Here is a 19,468-nt window from a genome sequence, read left to right as displayed (position 1 = left end):
TATCAAACATGCTTAAGTAAAATTTTCTCTATTTAATTTCTATCCCATTTTTCAGCATCCAAACAAGAAAAAGAAAAATATCATCCTTTCTCTTCTTCTCCACCAACCCCATTTCCTTTCTCTTTCTCTTTTTTCTTGAGATAAAAAAGAATGTATATTATGTAATGACACCAAGAGGGTGTCGCCCCTGTACAACATACGTATATATTAGTTAGAAAAATCATCCCACCAATACACATCGTGTCGCAGAATTATAGCTCAAAAAATATGTATCCATCTATCTCTAGTTCTATCCAGATTCTCTATAAACCCATTAAATACTCTATTGTTCCTCTCCTTCCACACAACCCAAAGAATAGTTAATGGAATGAACTTTAGAAATTTAAAGTTTTTACCAATCCCATCCCTAAGCCAAAGTTCATTCTTCACCGAACCCCCAATCACTCAGTTGATACCCAGAAGACTATAAACCATATTCCATATACTATAAGTTACTGGACACCAAAGAAGAAGATGATTACAAGATTCAGCCACCGCCATGCAAAGGTAACACTCATTAACTCCCAAACATTTGATTCATACATCTTTGGAAATATTTTTCCAATATGCATGTTATGTCCAATAATTTTTATTTCTGTATACTTTGAATAATTGACTACTCTAATAAACCCTGGTAAAAAAGGATAATTTTATACCTTCATAAGAACACTGCCACCACCTCTCAGTACCAAAACTATTGAATTAAATTAATAAACTTGATTATTGACATTTCCTTCAAAATTTGAAGGTACAGTAGAAGCCCAATTACATACAATTTATCAGGACACTGGAAGGTAGGGACTGCGCTTCTCATTGTGCACCCTGTGCTGAACGTTGACTAAAATAAAGCTATCAAAATGTTGTCATATAAACTCAGTGAATCAGCTGAGTAAATTTCCAACTTTAAGTGTGAATTAAGTACAAAATGGACAGTTACTCTTTTCTTCCAAGAATCTAAGATTCTTAGGAAGCCAAACTCTTATAAGATCATCAAAAATGTAGAAATGCATAAAGGAATATATGAAATAAATAAATAGCAGTTGTGAGTGAGTAGACCTTCAATGCTTTGAGACACATAGAACCTGTTCCTTGCAATGTTCTTGAATAAATTCCAATATCAATTTGACAACGGAATCTGGCTTTTCCACGTGTGGAAGATGACCACAATCTGATATCTGGCGTAGAATTGCATTTGGCAGTTCACAATGTAGTCTCTGTTTTACATAGTTCAAACAGTCACAAAAGGCAAGTTAATTCCAGTTTTTTTAATTAATTTTTAATAGCGACAAACTCTAAATCATAAAACAGAAGTACTTCATGCATAGGATAACAAGAGAAAAGAAATAAAAAATATAGGACTTATGAAGATCTGTTTCTTCTCGGCATGATTCAGTGGCCTATTTTGTAGTCTTCTCAGGTCTACAAGGACTTTAAGTTAAAGAAATTCTAACCACCGCAAGCTTGTTGCTAATGATCTGGTCATTCTCGCCCCATATGATAAGAGTCTTCTGCTTCACCTGCAGAGAATCATTGTGAACAGCCTGAAACAATGCCTAAACTCTTACAGTATAAGAATAATTATAGTAGATACAAAGGTGAGAAGATGCAGAGTATAAATTTCTTTTCTTAGAAACAGCTCCAGAAATTTGTAGCACTTCAGTTACAGCATGTCACTGAGGAAATTCGACAGCAATTCTTGGTAAGTTTGACTCACCAAGATGCATGCTTGCCCTAAATTTCTTTTGCAAACTTCCTTTACAGAATTATTCTAATCAATTATAATAAATCTGGAAGGGCATCAGAGAATACCCTACACTGTACAACCACCAAATGAAGTACACAAGGTAGAAGCAGAGCAAATTCCTCCCGCATAGTTGTCTTGATATTCTAGCACCTTTCCTGTTTGTACCAGCTTATTAAATTCTCTGATAAAATCTCTTCAATCAGCTCCTCTAGACCTTCTAGATAATTCTTTCAAAAGTACGTCCCACTCCAGACCTTTGTTCTTAAACAGCCTACCTTGATACTTGGTATCGACCATTTCACCTAGGAACAAAGGAGCAGGCTTTACTCTCTGCTCATCCGAAATTCCATTCACAAAGAAATACTTAACGCATTGCCTAATCCATGCTTTTATTGACACCTTCAAACACAAGTATCTCTACTTTCGGCAACGAAGGATTAGAACTGGAATTCCTTACACAGCTAGCATTAACGCTTCCTCCAGCCTCATGCAATACTAGTTTAGGCAATTATCCCTTTTTTGAGGAAGGAGCAGGTGATGGAAATGTACCTGGACGTTTGACGGGCATTATCATGCATCATCTCCATAATTTGATCAAACTGTCGACGAGTCTACTTCTGTGATTCATATATTTTAGATATGAACTCCTTCAGTTGTTGATCAAGCTCTTTGACGAATACATCATGTTGCTGAATCCTCTGCTGCTTGGCAATCATTGACTATTCCTTGGTTCGCATTATCAAGATCTCGGATGCTCGCATTTCCTGAGAATCTAGCTGCTTTAATACCATTTTGTCAAGAGTATTACACATCAGCTTTGACAGAATGAGGAGATAGTAAGGACAAAGAGATATAGGAAAGAGAAAAGAGAGAGCTAGATTAGAGGGAGAGACTAGAATTTGGGAGATAAGAACATTGGATATTTCTTAGTCTCTACCACTAAGATCGACCTATTTATTGTGTGGACTTAAAGGGGCAACCTGTTAACAGAATAATGGACTGTTGGACCCTTTCAGTAGTCTACACACATGAAGCACATTCACCAATCCTAACGTTAGGAACATCAGACATGTACAGTTGATTTAAGAGGGAATATCAGAATGAGACAGTATGTAATACCCGAAATTTAATTTGTAATATTTAAATTAATATATATAATTTAAATTAATATATATAATTTAAATTTTATTTTTTAATTATTATTTAATGTAAAAATAGAGAAAATTAAAATGGAGAATAAAATTAAAAATAATTTTGAGAAAAAAGAGTGAAAATTTAGATTTTAGGGGTATTTTTAAAAGAAAATTCGAAAACTGGGGGTCGAAACACAATTTAAGAAAATAGTGTCATTTAGGACGCCCAGTCAGCAGACCCGACGAACTAGAGCGCGCCGCATGGCCAGGGACGCTGACGCGGTGCCACGCAGGAGGCTACACTGGTGATCCGCGTACTCGCGATCGGACGGTCCAAATTCATTTCCGCGCACACGGACGGTACGAATCCATTCTCTCCCCAGACGCGATCGGATGGTTAGATTTAAACACGATGAACAATACAGATCCATTTCCTATTTGAACGCGATCGGATGACCCAAATTAAATCGTGATGAACGGTACAGATTCATTCCCTATTTAATCGCGATCGGACGGTTCAGATCAAATGTGATGGCCGGCTCAGATTAAAAGGGGAAGAATATAAATAACCCTCTTCACACCAAAATCTAACTCTAGCGGTCAGACCCCCCCCCCCGGCGGGCCAGAGAAGAAGACCCAGCCGCCAGAAAAGAAGCCGACCGCTGCTGCTGCCACGTCGGAGCCATTTCTGACCGTCGAAAGAGGTAAGAATTTTTTCTTTTACTCGAAATTCAATTTTAAACACCCCCGTGGCCAAATTGGAGCAAAAGTACCGGCGGATTGACCGGGAACCGCGAGTAAAGCCCTGTGGTGCTGCCGCGGGAAAGTACAAAAAACGCCTCCGATGAGTTCTTTCCCGATTCCCGTTCTACGTAATTCTTCCATCATTGTAATCACCGTTTTCTTTTCTATAGGTTGACCGAAGCAAAACACTCAACCGCAAAGGTAAACCGGCGGAGCCACCGCACCAGAGAACCCCGCCGCCGGTGAGTTTCGGTTTTTTGACCAACTGATGCCCCTTAACGTGTTTTCTCGCAGGGATTGAAATAAAACTAGCCGAATTTGGCCGAAAAAATGCCAAAAACAGCTGACCTGAGGCAAACTGTCGCCGCAGATGGCGGTGCCGTCGCTGGAGCATGACGGAGCCGCTGTGCCAGAATACCAGAATTGGCCAAAAAGGGGTCCTAACACTAATTTTGGGTTTTTTGAGATATTTTTAGGTACTTAAAGTACGTTTTAATCCCCGAAAGAAAATTTAGAGAACCCGGGGACCGGCAGTAGGCGCAATCAACAAATTTAGCACTTCGGGCATCAATTTAATAAGAATTCCTCATCTTATTCTCTGTTATAGAATTGAACTCTAATTAATAATAATATAGTGTTTTGGGCAGTTTAGAAAATACTCATGATTAATTATAGGTCACTAATGGAACCAAAAATGGAAATTATTCACTGTCAACTCTATTGATTTATTTTACAGTTTGAATGCATGATAATATCTAATTAATTGATCTTATAGTCTAAATGCATGTATTGTTTGCTTCATGTGATTATGGTTGAGTTGAGAAGCTGGAAATTAAAGGAAGTTGGAAAACTGTTTAATTAATTTAGTGGATGAAACAGCAATCTTATTGGATATCATGAGAAATGGTGGGCGGATTTGGGTACATAGGGAACCCCACCGTGAACGTTGTCTCATACCGGACGGAATATCGAGATTTTGTAATTTAGTACTCATACCAGATAGGGTATGGGAACGACCCGTTTCACCCCTCATACCGGACGGGGTATTGACATTTAGTAATTTGGCACTTATACCGAATGGGATATGAGAACGGCCCGTTAATTTGAAATGTTAAAGGAAAGATTTCACACGTTATGGGGACATCTCTATGGACCCCCATGAATACCAGTAGGCTGATAAAAGAGAAAATTGTTATTCCAATCGATTGCATATGAAATTATAATGTGCTATGTTATTGCCTCTATAGATTGTTTTTGTAAATCTCGTTATGATAAGTAGACGGTAAATGATTTTATTTATAATTAACAATTTTGCTTAATTAAGAGCTCCATTAGTTGTTTTTATGATTTTTACCAACCTTTATTTCTACGTCGGTGAGTAGTATGATATTATTACTGGGTTAGTATAGTTCATTCTTTTATTAACCATTTCATATCAAAAAGATCAGGATTCAGAACCCGATCCATAAGAGAAATGCAAGTAGAATGTTCAATTATTTACTTTTAATTTATTTTCTTGGTTATTAGTTGTTCTTATAAAAAGGTTATTCTCGTAATCCCTATTTAATACTTTCAGTTATTGTATAAGAAATATAAACTATAAATATTTATTTCGTTTTTGCACTAAATTTATAATTTGTTTCCTTTGAAAATTTTCGGGGTCGTTACACAGTAACTTAAAGGAGAAGTTGAAAAAGAAGAAGAAGAGAAATAAGGAGATAAGAGAGAATAGAGAGAATAAAAGGAAGAAATAGCGGATACTAATATTCTTTCATATCCTCTGCAAGTTTTAACTCATATATATATAGGCTGATGCCCTTCTAGCAGGTTCCTAACTTCTACAATTGTCATCATCATATCTTAGTACTGTCCTAAATAACAGAAAATCATGACAGTAAACGAAATAAAAAACAGACAAATAAGTCAAATAATCATTACTCTCCCCTCCATTTGGCCTAGTCCTTAACATTTCTCTTTCCTTCGAAAAACCTTGTCCTCAAGGTTTAAGTTTGGTAATCGTCCCTTGCATTTTCTTCTTCTGTTTTAATCTCTTCTTCCTAATTCTCCATTATCTCCATCATCTATAGTTGTTTGCTTTTACACTGGTGGCCTGGAAAGTAGGGCTTGCTGCATCTATAGCAAGGATTTGGTGGTCTCTTGCTGTCAATGAACCCACCATCACTGGTCTGATTTTGGAACTTATTGGTGGCAGGGGACTGGTTGGTTCCTTGTGCAGTGTTTGGTCATTATAGGGTGGCTTGGTGCTGACAGCAGGAGGGTTGTTCTTTTGGCAACATAATATGGCATCAATATGCTGAGATTGGAGTTGAGCTTGTTCTTATGCCATATTTAGATTTTGTGGTTTAAAAAGCTTGATCATGGGTTTTAGCTCTTCGTTTAGGCCACTAATGAAGTAAGATATGAAGTAATATTCATTGAAGTGAGGATTTTCTCTTAACATTATTGGCCTTAGCTCTTCAAACCTCTCTTGGTACTCCATCAAGGAATTCTCTTGCTTCAGTTTGTTGAACTCATCCACTATCAACTACTATGAGGTCTCTGAATTTCCTACAAAGTTCTTCTTCAAAGACCTTCCAATTCATGTCTCATGCTGTGCTCACCACCCTTGAAACCGAGTATCTGCTTTCCCTGCAGAAAACAGGGTGACTTCCTCCATTTTCCGATCACTGGAAACTCCATAGACCTGGGAGATCCTTCTTGCATTTTCTCACTCAAACCCTAGGGTTACTTCCTTCAAACATAGAATGTTGATCCTTGCTGTGTTTACCCCCAAGGAATTGGACAAGGAAGTTGGGAAGTGGTTCCCTCTTTTTTCTTTTACTCCTGGAGTGGGTAAGAGGCCTTGGGACACCTGGGAGTAGGAAAAGGTTAGAGCTTGAGGTGTTTGTTGGTTTGGAGGGGGGATTGGTATCAAACTCCGGCAAGTGGAGCTTAGGGGTGGCCATCATGGAGCTAATTGTGTCAGCTACAATGAGCTATAGTTGGCCATTGTTTGCAACCTACTTGGCACCTAGCTTAGCCTTAAGCTTGGCATCCATGGACTAATAGATTTCACTCATGAAGTTCTTGATTCTCTGCTCCATGCCATGGAGTGAGTCCTCCATCTGAGCAATCCTGAGGCATCAGTTATGGTGGACTTTCCCTTGTTTTGGCCATCTGACCTGTGGACGAAATGATCTCTGCAGGTTCCTTTAGCTCTGATACAAATTTTGTTAGGAACCTTAAACATGCGCAGTTAGTTTGAGAGGGAAAATCAGAATGAGAAGGTAACTTAGGAGAGAAGTTGAAGAAGAAGAAGAAGAAGAGAAACGAGGAGACAGAGAGAATAGGGAGAATAAAAGTAAGGGAATAGCTGATAAAAATATTCCTTTTTTATATTTTCTGCAGGTTACAACCTACACCTGCATAGACTGATGCCCTTCTAGTATATATTTTTAACTTTTATAGCTGTTATCATCGTATTCTAGTACTGCCTAAAATAACAGAAAATATTCTTTAGTATTGAAAATCATAACAGCAGACAAAATAAAAGGCCGACAAATAATTCAAATATTCATTGTTTTCACCTCCATTTGGGCTAGCTCTTAACAGCTAACTACTTACTACTGCCTTATGCCTCTGATAAACATTTAGTGGATTAGTACAAGCACTGATAATATGTTACATGCAAATTGATGGCTGCCAAGATGATATTTAAATAAACAGAAAAATAATAATGCACAAACCTGTTCTATTTGAGCAGTGACACTATAGCCACCAGTGGTCATAAAATCTACAATGGCATCATCCCACCAAGGATATAGACAGTGCAAGCGGCCCACCTAAATGCGGTTACAAAAAAACAATTAGTATGTCATGGAACTGGATCAATTGATTAGGTAACAGTGGCAAGAAGATACTCACATTTGTCCAGTCCAAGCTTGTATCTAAAGAAATATTTTTGAAGCACAAAAAATTTGCATACAAGCGGAGTGGGATACTCTTCAATATATACACCTGATTCAGAAATAGTTCTCAAATTTTTATGCTAGCTAGCTCCAAGGCTCCCCAGGTGATTCATGCTCAGTTAACAGCTGTATACTTGCCTTAAAATTTTATACATTGAGAAGACTTACCCCGGCATAAGCTGCAGTTTTCGGTAACTTTGCTAGGTTTCCCGTGCCTTCTGCATAAACACTTGCATCAATAAGAACCAGACTTTGCACCTGAAAACAAAGTGAAAGCTGTAAGTCAAATGAGATTTGCAACCAGAGAAGAAAATTGGAAGTTATTTCATAAGTCTTGAAGACCTTTATTTTAGCAACTTAAATGGATCAAGAGCTTCATTATACTTACAGCTTCTGGATGATTAACTGCAAAGTCTATTGCAACTGCAGCACCAAGGCTGGGTCCAACCAAGATCATGGGGCTTCTAATGTACGACTTCCAAAACTGTTGATCATATGACACCATAAAAGTACGATAAAAATCTGGCCAACATAATGTCAAAGAAGCAATTGAAATGTTTTACGAAAAAGGCGCATCATAAAAGCTGGTATAGCTTTTCTATGCCCATTATGGCTGATGTACACTAAGGAAGCTCGACTATCACCTTAATTAATCTCTCAGCTTTGATAATTTGATAAGGAAGGAAAAAAAAATTTCAACTCCATAACTAATAGAAGAGCCCTATGAAGCTTATAAAAGACTTGGTGAGCACATAAGCCATAATATACTCCTTTAGATGTCTGCTCTGTGATATTTTAAAACTCCTCTTCACCCAATGAGGCATGTCGAAGGCTTACCTTTGCACACATGATAATGACAGGAGAAATTCTTCAGATAGGTGCAATACCTGATAAAAATGCTCACGCTTAGATGCCACATCACATGGTGGAAGTCTTTCTATCAAGTACAAGAGAAGAAGAGAAATAAATTAAATGTAAATAATGGAAAACAATAAATCAATGGCCGAGTTGAATTTTGGATGAGAGAAGTATAGCTCAGAGCTAAAAAAACAGACCCAAGTCAGAAAATCCCCAACCAAGAATGTCAAAAGCCCAAGTCTCCAGACCAGCCTCCTCAAGAAGTGGATATGTGTATCTCCATTCTAAACAGGAACTGAATAATAAGACATAGTTCAAACTCTAACACACATACAGAATTTTCAAAACCATCATCTATAATGAGTTATTAAGGACCTGTCAAAGCCATGAAGCAGAACAACTGGACTTGTGTTGCTCTGTACAGATGGCTTCACACAGCTGCTCATGATACTGCTTTCTGAGAAGCTGACCTGCATTAACCCATAGAGGAGTTCAACGATTATACATAACTACAATTTCTCATAAGCCGCCCAGAAATACTTTCAAATTTGGAAACCTGAGAAAAAATGGTGGATTAACCCGGTAACCATTACAGTTTGATCTTGATTAAAGCTGATAAGTAAATACATCCGTGAGTCATATTACAGTAGCTTGCTTGCTAGAGCTCCGGGCGAACAAATGACCAAAAGAAAAAGAAAAAACCAACGCCATTGTAAAAGAAATATGCTGACGATAATTTACATATATCCTACACAAATTTAGACAACATATCCAAACAGTCAAATAATTTCAGCGACTAATCAAATAAGCCAATAAGAATACAATAATTAATTAACAGAATAAAAATGAATTAGCAGTTGATTATTATTACATGTACAGGAAGCCTCTCAATTCTTGTGGCAAGCTTTCTTGCAAAAGGGTCTTTAATTCTCTCTACTTGTTCGGGCAAAAACGAAGGGAAGTTGTCGGCTAATGCCGTGAAACGCCTCTTCGTTCTCCATGATTCTGAGAAAAATGGAACTGGTTTGGCAATGAGGGAGAGCATTGCTGGTCAGGCGTTGGTTAAATTTAGCATTCGCCGGAGCTCCTGGCTTTTGAATGGCGTAGCAGAGATGAGAGCAAAGGATAACAACGCGTGTTGTAGACGTCAGTTTCAGTTTCTTGGTTCCGCCATGTCACCGTGGGCGACTTTTATTTGGTTGTGTTGTTTTATATTATCTTTTACTGTTAAAATTGGCTATAAACTTTTTTAAAAAATTACTTATATGTTAGTGGGCTATATTATTTAATTTTTATAATATAATAAAATTCTAAAAAAATGAATGAACAAATTTTATTTGATTATTAAAATAAATAGAGTAAATATAGAATTTGTATACATAATAATCATTTGTTTAAAAATAAGATAAAGTCTAATAAAATAAAATAATAAAAAATTTATTTAAAATCTTATATATATTTTAAAATTTGTGTATCACATTAAAATATAGTATCGAGAAATATTAATTATTTTTAAAAGTGATTCAGTATAAAATTAATTTAATTACTTTCTGATTTGTATATTTGAATTATATATTTGATTAATATGTTCGAATAAATGTAATATATATTTTTAATATATAATTAATTCAGTAATTTATGTATATCAATTTTAAAACAGTTAAATTTTAATTGATATATACATCGAATATATTCTTTAACTATCACATATTTAATAATTATCTTAATAAATTATTTTAATTAATAAAATCTTAATTTATATCATATTTTTATGGAAAATTTAAATTTATATTTACTAGTATATATATTGTATATAATATTTTTATTTATTATATATGGTAGTTAATATTGTTTCAATTTTATGTGAAATAAAAATTTCATGAATTAATAATAATAATAATAATAAATAAAAATAATTAGCATGTATTATTCATATTCTATAAAGGTTCGCAACTTAAAAGGAAATAAAGTTATGAATTAAATGCGGAAGTGAAACAATAGAGTTTAGGGTTTATACTCCTTACACAATTATTTAAAATACCTAATAAATTTATGAGAATGATCATTTTAAAAAAACAAACAAAATCAAGGAAATAAAATAAAAAGTAATATACTGAGCATTTTAGAACGACTTTCACTAATTTTTGAAGGAAGTGCGGATGGTGAACTATTCACAACTCTCTTGTTGATCGAGATGTAGGTCTTGGTCCTCTTAATCTAAAATAGTTAATGAAAATGTGAGTTATACTAACCTAATAAGAATATCACACTACTCACCAATATAAAAACTGAAGGTTAGTAAAAATAATAAAAACAACCAATAGAACTCTTGATTTAAGTAAATTCATTTATCATAAAGAAAATCATTTGTTGCATATATTTACCATTACAAGATTTTTAAAATCAACTTATAGAGACAATAATTCAAATATAATTTCAATTTCTAATTTAAGTAAATAAGAACAATAACTTTTCCTTTTTATTTATATACTGGTATCCCTGATGGCTCATAAGAATATCCCACCACGTGTGAACTAATATTCAAAATTGTCAACTAACCGGCCATCCCCATACCTCATCCGATATGAGTGCCAAAAATATTATCTCTCAATACTCTGTCCGGTATGAGCGCCAAAAATATCAATTCTTGATACCCCATCCGGTATGAGGCAACGTTCACGGTAGAGTTTCTTATGTAACCGGTCCGTCCACCATCTCTTAAGATATCTAATAAGGCTACAATTCATTAATTCACATGACTAATCAATTTTTCGTTTGCATCTTAATTACCAATTTTACAAATCAACCGCAAATCATGCAAGACAAACAATACATATATCAAGGAAGCACAATTGAATCAATTAATCATTCTAATATATCATCATATATTTAAAACTGTAAATTCAACTATCAATTAAAAAGGACAACAAATAAATGATCAATTAATTTCTGACTCTATTGATAACTTGTAATTATTCTCAAAGTTTTTTAAATTACACAAATACCATATTGTCGATTATTAAGCTTAAATTTCATAACAAAGAATAAGGTAAGGGATTCTTACCCGAATTGGTGTCCGAAATACCGAACTTTCTACTACACTTATTGACGGTCCTTGGGTTTTCTGAATTTTTCTATGGAGATTAAAATACGTTTTATGTACTTCAAAGTACCTAAAAAATCCCAAAATACGTGTTAAAAATATTTTATGGTCAATTTTAGAATTCTGGCACGGCGGCACAACTGTACTCTGACGACGGCACTGCCACCTGCGGCGGCAGTTTGCCTCAGTCTGGCTGTTTTTAATCAGTTTTGGCCAGTTTCAACCGATTTTATACTCATCCCTGTGAGAAAACATGTTAGGGGACCTTGGTTGGCCGAAAAAAGTCAAAAAATAAAAACTAATCGGTGGCAAAATTTTTTGGTGCGGCAGTTCTACCTGCTCATCTTCGCGACTGGGCATTTTTCTTCAGTCAACCTATAGAAAACAGAACGGTGAACACAATTGTAGAAAAATCGCACAAAATGAGAAATGAGAAAGGGCTCATTAGAGGCAATTTCGAATTTTACCTGTGATTTTCGGCTCATCCGCCGTTCTTTTTGCTCCTATTTGGCCATGGGGGTGTTCGAAATCAAATTCTTAGTGGATAAGAGAATTTTTACCTTTTTTGGCAGTCAGAGGTGGCCTCGGCGCGGCTGCAGGCGGCGGCGACTTTCTTCTTCAACGGGAGGCTGGCGATTAGGGTTTGGGTTCGGTGTGATACAAAATATTTATACCTGTCTTGCTTAAATATGGGTCGTTCATCACGTTTGATTTCGACTATCCGATCGCGTTTAAAGAGAAAATGAATCTAAACCGTTCATCGCAATTTTGATCTCGACTGTCCGATCGTATTAGAGAGGAAACGAATCTAGACCGTTCATCGCATTTAATCATGACTGTTCTATTGCGCTTGAGGAGGGAACGGATTCGGACCATCTACGTGTGGGGAAACGCATCCGGACCGTCCGATCGCGGGCACGCGGATTGCCAGCATGACATCCCGCGTGGTACCAAGTCAGAGTATCTTGCAACGCCACGCACTCCAGTTTGTCGAAGCTCTGACTGAGCGGTCATACATGGCACAATTTTCTTTAATTGTATTTTGACTTCCAGTTTTCTGTTTTTCTTTAAAAAATATCATTCGAACCCAAATTTTCTCCTATTTTTTTCAAAATTAATTTCAATTTCATACTCAACCTATTTTTTTTCCTAATTTCACATTAAAGAAAAATTTATCAATTTCAAAATTATATTTTTATGTATATTTTTAATTTTTAAAATTAATTTCGAGCCAAATTCCGAACCCGGGTATTATATATTAAGCAGACAAATTTTTTTTATGATTGTTATTAAAAAAAATTTTAATAATATATTTGAGAAATTCAAAAATAAAAAATAGAACAAATATATTTACTATAATTACATTAATTATATGCTTCAACTAAACGAAAAGTTGGGTGTCTTATCGTCATCAAACACCGTCAAAAAATTAATATTTTCACTAATTAATTAAACACAAGCATAATATATGTATAAAATTAATTTAATTGTTTTTTGATTTAATATGACTTAATAAATATAAGCATGTTTAATATATACATCATCTATAAAATATTTAGTTATAAGATATTTAATAATTAATAATATTTTAATAACGTGCGTTTAAATTGATAATATGTTTAATAATAGTTAGCATAAATTATTGCAGTTAATAATATTTTAATTGTACAGGGGAATATTTAAATTTATTGTTATTAGTACATATAGTATATATAATATATGTCTGATTATATAAGTCTTATAATAATCACAACAAATTCTTGCAATAAATAATAATTTAATTCATATAATAAACATCTCCTCCTACCCTCCTTTTTTCTTTCTTAAGAAGACCCATCAAGGACATAATTCTCCGCTAAATAGCAGGTTTTACCATGAGGAGGAGTAATGAAGAAGATGAACTCGAAGCTCGAAATAATTATTATCATCACAGTGAGTATCATCTCTGATGTCTGAGGACCATCTCTTTCACTCTCATCCTTTCTGTTTCTTTCTTTATTTATCTGAAAATAAAAAAAAAAGATTGTTATATAAATCTTTAATTTAAGTTTCTTATTTTGGAGAGATTAAGCTGGCGACTACAAATATTACTATCACAAAATAAAAAAGATAAGAAGACCCGTCATTTTGAACCCCAAAATCACAAACTTCTTTGTTGGAAAATCGTTCCTTAAATTATACACCGTCACAAATAAAGTAAAAGGTAAAAAAAATAATAATAATACAGAAATTTATGTATTTCGGCCGACATCATTCATAAGTTAGCAAATTTATATATAGGGAAGTTATTAGGTTTCTTTAAGTTCTCATAATATATCTAAATTAATCCTTAAAATAGTTACAGTGTAAAAGCCCACCATTTATGAATATGGAAATATTAAATTTAGTAACTATAAGCGGTAGCAATTTTAGAGTTTAGAATTTATATCCCCTACACAGTAAATCATGATATCTAATAGAGTTACGAAAATATTCTTTTCAAGAATGTTTAAATAACGAAATAAGTAAATAAAACGAAACGTAACTAAAAATCCTATAGGATTAACATTTGCTGGGCAACTTTGATAGGATTTGGGAGGCAGCTTTTATTCATAACCTTCTTACTGTTCAGGATCTGAATCTTTCTCTTCTTGATATGAAATTGTTAAATAAGGGGGATGAACTACACTACCCCAATAAGAATATTACGCTTAACACCAATATGAAAAACCAAAAGTTGACAAAAATTATTAAACAACCAATGGAGTTATTGTTTCTTTTTAAATAAATTCGTTTCACTTAATAACCGTTATTTTATACTTACTCTTATGAGTTTCCAAAATCAACATATGAAAACAATAACCCGAATAACATTATGATTTAATATTCAAATAAACAATAATAATAACTTACCTTCTTACTTGCTTACCAGCATCTCTAGGAGTTCATAGGGATCTCCTATATGCGTGAGACCCAATATCCAAGTTATCGATTAACTGGTCGTCCCCATATCCCATCCAATAATGGGTGCTAAACATACCACTGCCTCAATATCCAGTCCTGTATGAGAATGAATTATACCTCCCAACTCTTTTCGGTATGGGATTTCTTAGCGCCGTTTGACTGAGATAATGCCCACGGTAAGATTTTTCCTATGTACTGGGTCCGTACTCCCTTCTCTAGGGTACCCGATAAGTCTTTCATACATGGATCCACACTATCGACCAATTACATACCAATATCTCATTTTTTTACTCAACAGTAAGTCATGCAAATAGACGATACGTAAATTAAAAAAATATGATTAGGACATTTATTTTACTCAATCGGCAAATAAGAGAAACAATTAGGCAATCAATAACCAGAGGCCAATAAATCTATAAATAAAAGTGCACGCGGCAAACTAACAAATATATCAGTAGATAAACAATATCGACAAATAGGTTATTTTGTACTGACCATTTATCGGCTCCATTGATGACCTGTAATTAATTTTATAGTTTTTTAATTTTCACAAAACACAACATTATTGATCATTAAACTTCAATTTATCATAACAGAAAAAAGAGTGAGAGATTTTTATCTCGGATTAGTGTTCAAAATACCGTTCTTTTCACTGCGCCTCTTAACAGCTCTCGAGTTTCCTAGATTTTTCATGCAGAAATCAAAAATACGTGTCACGTATCTAAAAATACCCCAAAAGGCCAAAATAAGTGATTTTGAACTTTTTCGGCTGGTTTAGGGTTCCGTCACGGCGCCATCGCCGTGCTTCGGTGCTGGCTCCGCCGCCTATGGAGATAGTTCCTTTCGACTTGGTTGTTTTAGGCCGATTTAGACCATTTTTAGTCAATTTTCTATGGAAACCTGCGAAAAACAAGGTTAGGGGGCCTCTGTCGGCCGTAAAAAAGAAAAATCGAGACCCTACTAGCGAAGAGGTCTCCCGGTGCGGTGGCTTTGCCGTATCTCTTTTACAGTCGGGGTTTTCCTTCGATAACCTACACTAGAAAGAAACTAGAAAAACGATGGTCAGAAAATTGAGAGAAACGTGCAACGGGAAGAGGGTCATCGGAGGTGTTTTTGGGTTGCGACCGTAGTGGCTCAGCCGAGCTCCGCTTGTATTTTTCGGCTCATATACTATCCTTTTTACTCTAATATGGGTGTAAAGAGGTTCAAAATTTGATTTCGAGGGGAAGGGGAAAAATATTACCTTTTTCGGCATCGGTGGTGGCTTCAGTGCGGCGACAACGGTGTCTTTCCAGCGGCTGAGCTTCCCTTTGGCCGCCCTCCTTCTTTTTCTTCGGTTAGGGTTTCGGGAGCTGACTGAAGAGAGGTATAAAGGGTTGTCAACTATCTCTCTCCCTAATCTTGGCTGTTCATTCGCATCGACATGGAGCGAGGAGGACTGTCTGATTTGATGCTTGTTTAAGTCGATGCCTGTACGAATCTGGGCTGTCCATCGCGATCAAATCTGATCATCCGATCGCGTCTAAAGAAAAAATAGATCTGGTTCATTCGTGCGCACGGGATGCAATCTGGGCTGTTGGATCTCCTAGGCTCGCGGATCACCCACGTGGCTCCTGCATGGAACCGGTGTCAGTGTGTCCGTATTTTTAAAAATTATGTTTTTACTCCAACTTTTTAGATTTTTTTTCAATTAGGTCCTCCCTTATTTCTACTTTGGAACTAATTTTCAAAAGTATTTTCAAATGCATCTAAAATCCAATTTTCAATAAAATTTCATAAAAATTAAAATTAAATTATTTTAAATATATTTTTTTATTAATATTAAATTATCCCGGATTAAATTTATGGGCCTAAGTGTTACATGCAAAAATATTCTCATAATTAAATATGATATTCTCATAATTTAAGTTGCATCAACAATCCTTTTATGTATTTTTGCTAGAAATCTTGCTTGTATTTCAAAAAATTTTGTGAAGAACTGAAATGCATTATACTATATAGAACATAGAATTTTTGTTCTTGATTAAATATTGATGTTTCAGTGCCATGAGGATGGGTGATAATGATTCCCTAGTACATAAGAGAAACAAATGTAAGTGGGTTGTCAAGATTAGACAATGTGGTTGGAGGAGGAGGAGCTGAAGGTGGGGTCAGGAAAGTGATATTTAAGAACGGGGCATGGATAGTAGCAGAGCACATCAAGATGCACAGTGAAGGAAACTATAACTCCATATAGAAGATCATCAGGTTGGCTCATTGCAGTAAGAGCTGCAGGCTTTAAGGTGTAATCTTCTCAGGCTGATTCTCTAAAGGGCATGCTTGCACCTAACAGTATGTTTGGATGATGGGTAATTAATATATGGTATGGTACTGCCATATTTTTGTCTTGTTTGGATCCACTTCTAAATAGAAGGTATGGTTTATTGGGAGTTTTTTCATGATATTCGAAACCATCATTTTGACAAATGTTGCAAACCACAGAATAGGTGATTTTTTATGGTAAAATATTTTTCTTCTATTTATATCATGACTATATTTTATTAATTCTATTTATATCCTGAACTAATAAAACCCAAAAAATTAAATTTACAAAATATCATTTATTTCTACTCGATCGAACCATCTACTTCTACTTCTTCTATCTCCATCTTCATCTGCTTCCATCTTCATTTGTTTCCATCTTCAATCAATGTAAGTACTATTTTTCCTGAATTTGGAGGATTTGAGGAAGTCTGGTTTATGAAATCGTGTCCAGCTTAATCAAATGCTGTCCGCTTTTTTGTTTGTGTATATAGAAGCTAAGTTTACTATTTCTACGTTCTTTTTCATGTTTTTCGGCAGTAGGAGACACATTGCGTGGATTCGTTTTTCACTTTTAATTAAATTAAACATCCGTTCTTTTCTATGATTTCTAGGGTTGTGTTTTCAAAATGCATATAAGTTATTTTTGAAATGCATAGGCTGAACTTGATAGGGCTTCTAGTTCTACATGAAGTTTAATAAAATTATGTTGTTTTTTTGTTAAAGATTTGGTCTGTCTTTGAAACAGTTTTTCAAACACATTATGTGTAACACCCCTAAGTGTTTCATGACACACACATTATACTCAAACTCTCCACTCATAAATTCATCTAAAACCAAATGTTTTTTGTATTTTACAATCATCAAGTTTATCTAATAAAATCTTCACAACTCGTTTTATAATTCAACCAAGTCAAGGTAACAAATGAAAAAGAATCAGGAAAAGTTTCTATTTACTATAGAGACATACAATGAATGAATATCCAGTATAATCCAGCATGCATTCATCTTCCTATTGATTCGATTCCCTTAGGTATGGTCCCAATGGCTGAGGTTTTGGTTCCGCCTCCTGTCATACTACATCTGCAAATGACATACAATGAGCACACTCTAATACAGTAAAATAAATTCAAAACTCAAATAAGGTATGGAAATACATTTGAACATCTACCCCGGTGCTAAGCTTATCCTACATCCTAATGTCCCTCTCGCCCCTCCCTCTCTTTCTAACCCTATCCTACCACTCCTTGTTTTACTTTACAACTAGTTTGAGCCGTTGTCAACATTATTACCATCTGTCAACCCACTCTTCCATACACTTACTAGACACTTATTGTGCTTACCAAATCCCTACACCGACTTCTTCCTTCTTCCTTCTTCCTTAATATCTCATGTCACCTAAGACTCTCACACTACAAAGGGCATTTCTATAATAGCATAACCAAAATAGAAACATAATATCTCCCTTACACACATAACGGCCTTTGCTTGGCCACATACACCTACTCTAGTCCTAATCCACTCCAATGCCACCCACACACATATACCTCCAATAACTACATTGCCATCAACTATCAAACGCTCCTCCAACACTAGTTCAGCCACACATGCCGACTCATTGTCCTTAATTCAGCCACACACAAACCCTAACCTTAACTCAACCACACACACACCCTCACCAGCCTTAGTCAACCACATACACACTCGCACCGACCTTAATTTCGGCCACACACCACCATTGGCCTCAATCAGCCACACACACCAGCCTTCACTTGACCACACATATACACCCGCAGTATACAGCCACACACACACACCAGCAGTATACAACCACACACACACCGGCCTTCACTTGACCATACACACACACACACATTAGCAATATACACACATTACACTACTTAAACAGAACATCACCGCAAAATACACACCACACATACCCTTACTAGCCTTAGCTTGGCCACACACACCATCAGACACTAACACCAATATCGGCACCTCACCAGCAAAATCGCCCCTAGATCTCGCTATACAATTCGTCCTAACTCCATTTTGGTCAACTCCCTACTTTTTCCCTCACTTTCACTTGATTCACTCGCCATCCCTTATCTTTCTACTTCCTCACAACTTGAAATCCTCTTTTTAGACAACCTGAACAGAAATTTAAACTATATCACCATAACAACATCTGAGTATCCAAATTTATTTACCTATAGCCTCCATCTCCTCCTAACTCGATAAGATCTTCTTTACTCGGACGCTTCTTCAACCTCCGTTATCGATCTCTCCTTCAACTTCTTCACTCTCCCTCCTTCCCTGTCGATCAGCCTCTCCCTCATTTCCCTTTTTTTTCTATTTTTTTTCCGTTTTTAATCCCTTTTTTTATATACTCCCCTCTACATCAAATCCTAACCGTTCATCTTAGTCTTCTAATCCTCACCACTCATTTGTTTGACCTTCCTCCACTTTGACCCTACTAAAGTATCACAACACCCCCGAAAAGAAATTTGACCCTCAAATTTTGACACATTACTTGAAATAGTTATAGATAGATAGTCCTCATTTCATCCTCCCGTTCCTACATTTCCTCTTCGTTATTGTGATGCTACCACAATACCTTCACCATAGATACCAC

The 19,468-nt window shown here is 35.5% G+C and overlaps 1 protein-coding gene across 11 annotated transcripts; it reads right to left on the bottom strand.

Moving 5' to 3' along the window:
* Positions 1-878: 878 nt before the first annotated feature.
* LOC110824195 (alpha/beta-Hydrolases superfamily protein) lies at positions 879-9,678 on the bottom strand. 11 transcript variants are annotated; one of them, XR_015816932.1, is made up of 11 exons: positions 9,358-9,677; positions 8,862-8,956; positions 8,684-8,781; positions 8,516-8,565; positions 8,017-8,112; positions 7,797-7,886; positions 7,585-7,677; positions 7,407-7,502; positions 2,333-2,562; positions 1,491-1,556; positions 1,194-1,253 (listed from the first exon to the last, which is right to left on the bottom strand). XR_015816932.1 is itself a non-coding variant. In XM_088213184.1 (10 exons), exons 1-10 carry the CDS (start codon positions 9,529-9,531, stop codon positions 1,098-1,100), a joined length of 1,014 nt encoding a protein of 337 aa, XP_088069310.1. In that variant the 5' UTR covers positions 9,532-9,675; the 3' UTR covers positions 879-1,097. The 11 variants fall into 11 exon arrangements, 3 of the variants coding, with proteins under 3 accessions (XP_088069310.1, XP_088069313.1, XP_088069311.1); XM_088213184.1 differs by lacking the exon at positions 2,333-2,562 and having other exon boundaries at positions 879-1,253; positions 9,358-9,675; XM_088213187.1 differs by lacking the exon at positions 2,333-2,562 and having other exon boundaries at positions 879-1,253; positions 8,684-8,770; positions 9,358-9,496.
* Between the last annotated feature and the right edge of the window lie 9,790 nt (positions 9,679-19,468).

This window comes from Carica papaya, chromosome 2 (assembly GCF_054855325.1).
Source record: "Carica papaya isolate Zhongbai chromosome 2, ASM5485532v1, whole genome shotgun sequence".
NCBI lineage: Eukaryota > Viridiplantae > Streptophyta > Magnoliopsida > Brassicales > Caricaceae > Carica > Carica papaya.
The sequence above is the reverse complement of the archived record's forward strand: the minus strand, read 5'-3'. Positions and strand labels throughout refer to the sequence as shown.

What these genes read in the sequence shown, in the direction of transcription:
- LOC110824195 (XM_088213184.1), bottom strand. Translation starts at nt 9,531, where the DNA reads ATGCTCTCCCTCATTGCCAAACCAGTTCCATTTTTCTCAGAATCATGG. An exon ending in AGCGTGAGCATTTTTATCAG is followed by an intron (nt 8,113 to 8,515) that starts GTATTGCACCTA and finishes TATGATCAACAG; the next exon opens with TTTTGGAAGTCGTACATTAG. An exon ending in CAAGCTTGGACTGGACAAAT is followed by an intron (nt 7,503 to 7,584) that starts GTGAGTATCTTC and finishes AACCGCATTTAG; the next exon opens with GTGGGCCGCTTGCACTGTCT.